General features: G+C 51.6%; 1 protein-coding gene across 1 annotated transcript in view; it reads left to right on the top strand.

Moving 5' to 3' along the window:
• Window positions 1-5,164, top strand: part of Syngr1 (synaptogyrin 1) — a 28,838-nt gene extending 23,674 nt beyond the window's left edge. The window contains exon 4 of the mRNA XM_005354181.3: window positions 1,696-5,164. Coding sequence (XP_005354238.1) covers window positions 1,696-1,917 — 222 coding nt within the window. The 3' untranslated portion in view covers window positions 1,918-5,164. The remainder of the gene's footprint in view (window positions 1-1,695) is intronic.
• The last annotated feature ends 3,416 nt before the right edge of the window (window positions 5,165-8,580 follow it).

The following is an 8,580-nucleotide window of genomic DNA, read 5'->3' as shown; positions in this document are numbered from 1 at the left end:
GCCACCACCGCCCAGCGGGGAGTGGGTCTTCTAGTGAATACTTGTTCTGTCGAAAGACTTTGGCCTCTAGATCCTCCTCACTGCCTCCTCTGGGTCCCCAGAATCTGGACAGTACCCACCCGGGGCTTGTACTCTCTGCAGGCTGTGAGGATGCAGTAGGTGCAAGCGAACTCCAGAGCATTGCTTCTTCTGCCTTGCTGTCGCCGAATGCAGAGAGTGAACCAGCAGGCATTGGCGGCATGCAAGTACAGACAGCCTGCTGCCCAGTGAGATATCACGTGGAGTGCAGGTCCCAGAGTGCTGAATAGAGTCCCTCAGTCTCTCTCTTATGATTGCTGGGGCAGGACCTTCTCCCTTTGCACTGGGTGGCAGGGGACTGGCCACGGACACCGTCTCCAGAGCAGTGGTTCTCAGCCTTCCTAATGCTGCCACCCTTTAATACAGTTCCTTATGCAGAACTATTTCATTGATACTTTATGACTGATTTTGCTGCTGTTATAATTGTAATTTAAAGAACTGACATGCGACCCCCAAAGGGTGAGAACCAGTGCTCTAGCTGGCGGCCTCTCTCTCGAAAGGATTTGTGGAAGTCATCGCTCCAGCTTCCTGCCTCCGCAGGCATCACGAAGCCAGGGAGTACAGGGAGAGCCTGGCCTCCATACTTCTCTTTTGTTTCCTGCCCTCTCACCACTGCCCCAGAGAGCCCTGACAACTCCTCAGTCCCACACAGGCCAGGGCCTCTGGCTTTGGGGCTGAGTCTCGGCACTCCTCCTCTCTGCCTTCATCTTCCCAGCCATGACCCAGGACTGTGGGCCGGAAAGGTCTAGGGAAGGCTTTCTCTGTGAATTGCAGAGCCGATTTGATGTGGTCCCTGTGGTTAGCATCCTGTCTTCCCTCTGTGCAGCTGCAGGCAATCTTTGTGCTGAGACAAACAGGGCCCAGCATGTATCAGACAGTCAAGGTTCTGATGAGTCCTGTGGTTCTGAGACGTGTTTTACTGCTTTGTTCATTTCCCAAACTTGTCTTGCTGTGTGTTTCAGCTGGAATTAGCTTTAGTGGCAAATGATTTCAATTCCAAATAATAATTTAAACAAATTTCAAATCTGGAGAAATAGTGTGGGGCTTGCATAGTGGTTCTGAATGCCTTCAGTGATTAGACACAACCTTAGCTCTTACCCATCGTCCATCTTAGTGCGTTTTTAGCTATTGGAGCGCCAGCTATCACATCTGTTTTCCGGGCATTAGACCTGACAGTGGGTCATGGGATATGGCTGTGCCTCATTGGTTGGAAGTTAACCACATGACTGTGCCTAGCTGCAAGAGAAGCAAAAAGATGGCTTTTAGGCATCTGTTTTAAGAGGCTTTTTCTCCCATTTCACATAACACCCCTGAGAACACAGTTTGGGAGCAGGCTGTGGGCCTTTGGGCCATCTTAACCCTCCGAGGCTGAGTTGTCTTGGCTTGGGATACTCGGGGCAGGTGACTTCTGAGGTTCTTTATGGCTGGATGATGTGGTCCCGGGCCTCGGAAGGGGTGGCTGTGTGAACAGTCCTTCCCCTTAGTCAAGCTTGGTGGTTTGAACGTCTGTAACCATCTGTATCCTGTCAACTAACCTCTACTAACCCAATACTCTTGTCTGTCTCTCTCCTAACCATCCCTCCTACCTGTCCTCGTCCCTGCCTGCCCCCATCCCAGGCGGGTCAGGCTGTGCTGGCCTTCCAGCGGTACCAGATTGGCGCCGACTCAGCCCTCTTCTCCCAGGACTACATGGATCCCAGCCAGGACTCCAGCATGCCTTATGCACCCTACGTGGAGCCCAGCGCTGGGCCAGACCCTGCTGGCATGGGTGGCACCTACCAGCATCCAGCCAACGCCTTCGATGCTGAGCCCCAGGGTTACCAGTCACAGGGCTACTGAGCCCCCATGATGGTGGTGACAGTGACCGCCTACCCTGCCCCTGCCCTTTCATCCTAGCTCCCCTTTCAAACATCCTGCTCCCTCCCAGGTGACCCTGCCTAGCACCTGCTAAGCCTCCAGGTGATTCCACTGAGGCCCAGTGCAGCTGGGGTGGGTTGGTGGGGGGGAGCCAGGTGGGGTGTGTCTACATGTGTGTGTAAGTGTGTGCCCAGCAGGGGTCTAGAGGGTGGGGCCCAGGGGTTACAGTCATTCATTGTGTCCTTGAGCATTTGCTGAGCACCTACTGTATGCCAGGCCTTGCTCGGCTGGGAAGTGAGGGATGGGGGACAGTGGGCTGAGGAAGCCCTGCTCTGGGTGCAGGAAAGGCAGGACAGACAGATATGGGCAAGTTTGGCTACAGGGGCTCAGTCACAAGGTGAGTGTGGTCAATCACAGGATGGGGACCATCATCCCTAGAGTCCTTGGTATGAAACAGTCGGTCCTCCTGGAATTGCCAGGGACATCTGCATTTTATAGTCGAGGGAACTGAGGTCTGAGAGGTCAGAATACTTTATCCAAGGTCATTCAAGGAGCTGAGGACAGGCCACCTCAAGGTAGGCTAGATGCGGAGCTCCTGCCAGCCTTTCTTTCTATTCCTGCACCTAGGCTTTGCCTCTCAGTGTTACTCTAATTCAGGGGGTGGGGGGGATGCTTCAGGACCTGAGTCCAGCAGGACACACGATCTGCTGCAAACCAAGGGCCTCTTCTGCCTCAGTTACTTTCCCCCATTCAGGTTCTCTCCTCAGTCCTGGCCTTCTAGAGGGCTCCCCAAACCTGCCTCTGTCCCCTTGTGTTGCTCCATGCTCAACATGCCCCACAGGGAACTTCTTTGGGGTCTGCCAGCAACCTCCTTTGCAGTCTCCCAAAGGAGTGGTGGCCATCTCTGCCTCTTGGGCTCGCTGTGCACATGACTGGGTAGACAGGAGGCTGGGGGAGTGGAGACCTGCCCGGAGGTCCCTGTGCTAGTGGTAGAGCTGGCCTTGACTCCACCCATCCAGCAGGTGACTCCACCCTGGTCACCACCTGGGACACTGTCCTCTCTCTGCTTGTCTGGGTCAGCCAGGGTTCAGGACAGGAGCTTTCAATGACAGGTTCAGTTTGAGTGCCATAGCTAAGGTCCCACTGCCCCAGATGACTCGTAAGTGAGACACGAGAGAATGGACTCAGGGAGATCTCGGGCCACAGGAAAGAAAATAGCAGGTTATCTCAGAGACTAGAGATGGGAGAGTGGGTGGGGCCTATAGAGACAGCAAGGCCACATTCTCACACGAGGTGCTTCCCTCTGTGTGACAGAGGGAGCCCAGAGGGAGGGTGTCTATGCCATCGTCCTGTGTACCTATTATACATCAGCTGGTTCCTTGTGAAGCAGGGCAATGGGCTGCGGGTCAGTTTCAGCAAGGGTGTCCTCAGCATCTCACCCCGTGCCCTACAGGACTCTGCCAGGCATGTTTTCTCTTTTGTTACCCATGTTGGTGAGGTGTCACCAAGGATGTCTGTGGCACCTGTCCGCTAAGAGCCTGTGAACTCCTACATAGAGGTACAGGGCCATTACCTTAGGAGACCTGGCATGAGTGCAGGCCTCAGGAAGACAGCAAGGGAGGGGCCACTCGCTTCAGAGGCACAGAAGGAGCACCACTGCCCCCTCCTGAGCAGAAGGGGAAATTGAGTCTCTGTGAGTATAGAGAGTTAGCATTGGAGATTGGATCCTAATGGGGTCTCCAAGTTCCGTAGGGGGCTCCAGTGTTGGGAGAGGACCCCAGGCAGCTGAGTGACAGCTGGCTGTTGCTAACTTCCATTTTCCACACCTGGGAAGGGGCTCTGTGTACAGCCCCATGCCCCAACCAGGTGGGTCAAGCAGGGACAGCTTGGGTGACTTACTGGTTTCAGACCAGAGGGGAGACAATGGCCACAGAATGTTTCTGTGCCATCAAGAGGCTATGAGAAGTCATGGCCTTTGCAACTCATGCTGGTGAACGCTAGAGATCTGAGGATGGCCCATCGGTGTCTCCCTAGGCAGCAACAGGCCACTGGTGATGTCAAGCAGAGGGTAGAGTGCTGGTTAAACTCTGCCCAGCCTGGGGTATCTATCATCGACCTTAGACTTCCTCAGGCTGCGGAAGTTTACAGGACCAGGAGCTGGGCTGCTAGGACCTCAGCAGGCACCCCCCTCCTTTTCCAGATGCATGCCACCATCATGGTAGCAATGTCAGACAGCGGACAAGAAGCCTAGGAGGATTTGAGTTAGACCCAGGCTTCTGACTTAGTGATTTGGGAGGGATCACAGCCCCACACCTCCTTGGACAAAGCATAGTCCTCGTAGGACCCAAGGCCAGCAGCACCCTGGTTTCCTTCCCCTCTCCACTGCATCTGCTGTTCTGCCCCCCACTCTCCATGGAGACACCCCCCACAGCTGGGCCCTATGGACTTGGGGCTCCCTTTTCCCTGTCAAGCACAAAAGAAGGTCTGGGAATGGATTCTACAGGACTTTATAGTTGCAGGGGTCTTTCAAGACTCATGTCTCATCCAAGGTTAAGCACAGAGTGAGAGATTGGGAGCCCCATCTTCTGCCTTCTGAGATGTCATAATCTGCACAGTCACAGGCCATCTTGCCTGGGTGGCCCCCAGTCCACCTGGAGTGTAGCAATCAAGGGGCTAATTCCCAGGGAACCGGCACCAGTCTCCGCTCCGTCTGCCACTCATGACTCTTGGGGTTCCAGGCTTTTCCCATGTAACCAATAGATCCCACTTGTTACCCCTGGGGCACCCCTAACCTTGATCCACAACCCCTTTGAGTGTGAGCAGGAGTCCCCAGAGTTTATGGAGGATGGGCTGGGCTAGCCATCTCCTAGTGCTACCCCCACCTTGACACTCCCGCCCCCTGGTGCCCACAGCTCTTGTCTGGGTGCCCCAGCCCCTCCCACAGCGTTACTGCCTGTGTATAGTATAAATATATATATTTTCTATATATAAGATGTATAATATAAGGCTCCACAATATATCTGTGAGTGTGTGTGCGTGCGTGTGTGCGGTGAAGGGCGGCCCCCAACTTGGGCCCTGCTCTAGACCCTCCCCCACCTGGTTAAGCCTCTCCAGAGTGGATCCAGTGGCCCTGTGGCATCCTCCTCTATGACATCCATCCATCCGTGGTGAACCAAGTGAAGGTGGTGACTTCTGGTGATATAGTAATAAAGTGAAGACTTCCAACTCACCGGGGGCTGTGTCACTGTTTTTTCGTCGGCCCCGCTTGTGGCTTCAGCTTGTTTATCCCCTCTGTCTCCGCTGCCCTGGGCCAAGTTTTAGCTGTTTATTATTGTTTGGTTAACTTGTTTTTTTTTTCCCCAAGACAAAGTTGCAGGTCTTCTAGGCTGGCCTCAAATTTGCTCTGTAGCTGTGGATGACCTTGAACTGTGTGTGTGTGTGTGTGTGTGTGTGTGTGTGTGTGTGTGTGTTTGACACACATGCCACGATGTGCCTGTGGTAAGCAGAGGACAAGTCTGTTCTTCTATCTTTACTTAGATTCAGGGGTCAAATTCAGATTACCAAGTTTGTGCAGCAAGCACCTTTGCCCACTGAGCCATCCCACCAGCCCTTCACCTTAGTGTTTTGGGACATGATCTTCCCCTGAATCTGGAGTGCACCAATTCAGCAATTCTAGCTGGTCAGTAGTGCAAGAGCTCCAAGGATCCTCCTGCCTCCACCTTCCCATACCAGGACTATAGACATACTCGGATCCTTGTACTTAGATAACAAGCATTTCGACTGTTCTGATCCTGCCTCCACCTCCTGAGTGCTAGGATGATAAACACTTGCCAGCACTCCTTGTTTATGCAGCGTGGGAGAGAGAATTCAGGGCTCCTCGTGTGCTAGAGCACTCACTGTACAGACTAAGCTATATTCCCAGCCTAAGTAGATTTTTCTAAATATTTACATATTTACTGGTGGGGGGTGCTCTAGCGCACATGTGGAGGTTGGGGGACAACTTCAGGGAGCTGGTTCTTTCCTTCCACCATGTGGATCCTAAAGATTAAACTCCAGTCACCACGCCTGACAGCAAGTGCCTTTACTCACTGAGCCACCTCACCAACTCCACACAGATTCTTTGTTTGAGTCTTGTTTTTTTTGAGACAGGATCGTCTCACTATGCAACTTTGGCTGGCCTGGCATTCATTACATAGACGAGGCTGGCTTTAAACTCCCAGAGATCCTCCTGCCTCTATCTCCTGATTGTTGGGATTAGAGGAGTGTGCTACCACTCCCGGTTCATTGTAAATGTTTTAACAATTTATTTATGCAATTATAAATATTTATTCATTTTTATGTGTGTGAGTGTTTTGTCCGTATGTATGTCTGTGCATCACGTGTGTGAAGTCTGTGCAGAAATTAGAAGGGGGCACTGGATCCCCTAGAACTGGCGTTCTCTGTGGCTGTGAGCCACGATGTGGGTTCTGGGAATGGAAACCAGGTCCTCTGCACGTGTAGCAGATGGTTTTAACTGCTGGGCCACCTCTCCAGCCCCCAGTTTGTTTATGCAATTTGATTTCCTCAATTACAAAGAAAAGGTTATTGTAAAATTGCCTCTGTTAATGATGAAGCGTCTTGAGGACACAGTTCTCTTCTGCAGAGTGTGGTGAACTTTTAATTTGATTTCTGTGTCTGATGTTTGCTTTGTGATGTTGTAAATTCTTTTAAGTCTTTCCCGGGGCTCAAGAGATGGCTCAGTGGTTAAGAACACTGCCTGCTCTTCCAGAGGACTCAAGTTCAATTCCCAGGACCCACGTGGCAGTTTAAAATTGCCAATAACTCCAGTCACAGGAGATCCAGCACCTTCTTCTGGCCTCTCCGGGTACCAAGCAAGCAAGTGATTCACAGGTAAACATTCAGGCAAAATACCCATACATGTTTAAAATAAATAAATAAATGACAAAAAAATACTTTCCTTTTTGGTTCTTTGAATCAAACCACGAGCTTTAATGCAATCTTCAGATACATCTTTTATTTTACAATTTGCTATCAAAAGTCCCTGCGGCTGTGCCGGCTGTGCTGCCGCTGGCTGTGCTGCCCGTTCCTCGGCTCCAGCGCTGCGTTTGTGCACACCCCACACCGTCAGGCACTTCTCTTACCATGGCCCTGCTGGGCTTGTGCCACTGCTCACTCTTTTGTTACTCTCCACCTGGGCACAGATCCTTCCTCCCCGTTCCCTTGCAGCTCCACAGAGTCACAGACTGCTCAGCCATACGAGTGCATGCCAGGTGGGCAGGCAAACTCCTAGGCACCTGTGCTGCCCGCCACCTACCACGCTTGCTGGCCTGAGCCTGCGGAGTGCCATCTGGCATATCTCCCCTTCTCCTCGGCGTACTGTTTTGTATACTGGATGTACTTACAAAATACAAGTGCAAAGGGAAAACCAGAGGCTGGGGAGGTGGCTCAGTTGGTCAAGTGCTTGTGCAAGCGTGAGGACCTGAGTTTGACTCCAAGCATCCGCAAGAAAGGTTGGGTGTGACTGCAGGCACTGATGGCTTGTATTCTCAGGACTGCGGGCAGACGGTGACAGCAGGGCCCTGGGCTTTGTTGGCCAGCCAATCTAGCTGAATGTTTGAGGTTCAGTGAAAGAACCTGTCTCCAAAAACAAGGTTGACAAGGTCGACAGCTCCTGAGGAATGACATTAGGTCTCCACATACAAAATCAGATGCGCTTGTACGCATGGGAACACACACATGCGCACATGAATAAAATTATTTAGAAATTCAGGATGGCTAAGTCAGAGTGCTGACTCAGGTCTTCTGAGGACAGGACCCTGTCTGACGACATAGGTGGCTTGCCCACAAGTCTGCCCTGCTTAGAATGTTAATGCCAGCCCTTCCATGTCTCCTTTTTTTTTTAAAAGATTTATTTATTATGTATACAACATTCTGCTTCCATGTATGCCCACACGCCAGAAGAGGGCACCAGATCTCATTACAGATGGTTGTGAGCCACCATGTGGTGCTGGGAATTGAACTCATGACCTCTACAAGAGCAGTCAGTGCCCTTAACCACTGAGCCATCTCTCCAGCCCTAGGCCTTCGTTTTCTTCTTTCAGTTTCCCTGTCAGTTAGCTCCCGACTGTGGACTAGAGCTAACCCAGCATAATCCACTTCACATCTTTCAATGTCTATGACAGGTCCTGTTTTATAAAGGAACTGGGCCATGGCATGGGGTCACAAGAGCAGAACCTGACCCCACCCCACCCCTGACTCTTGCTTTGAAACCTGCTGGAGACTTGGCTCCTTTCTACTGAGTTCGTTCTGTTGCACTTCTTAAGCTGGATGTCCTTAGCTTGTTTAGTTTTGCTTTCGTTCGTGAGCTTATTGACAGTGCTGGGGACAGAACCCAAGGCCTCATACATACCAGTGAGCCACATCTCAGCCCCTTAGAGCTTGCTCTTAGGGTAAAGATTCCCGGTTCTGTGTGTTTCCGGACTGGTGACTTCTCCCTTGTTCATTGTCTGTTTCCTTTGCTTCTCCACTAGCTGTGTCCCATTTGTTTGTTTTTTTTTTAAGATTTATTTATTTATTATGTATACAACATTCCTTCCATGTATACTTGCATGCCAGAAGAGGAGAGGGCACCAGATCTCATTATAG

This window comes from Microtus ochrogaster, chromosome 15, assembly GCF_000317375.1.
Source record: "Microtus ochrogaster isolate Prairie Vole_2 chromosome 15, MicOch1.0, whole genome shotgun sequence".
Taxonomy (NCBI): Eukaryota; Metazoa; Chordata; class Mammalia; order Rodentia; family Cricetidae; genus Microtus; species Microtus ochrogaster.
Note: the sequence above shows the minus strand (reverse complement) of the source record. Positions and strands in the feature narration are given on the sequence as shown.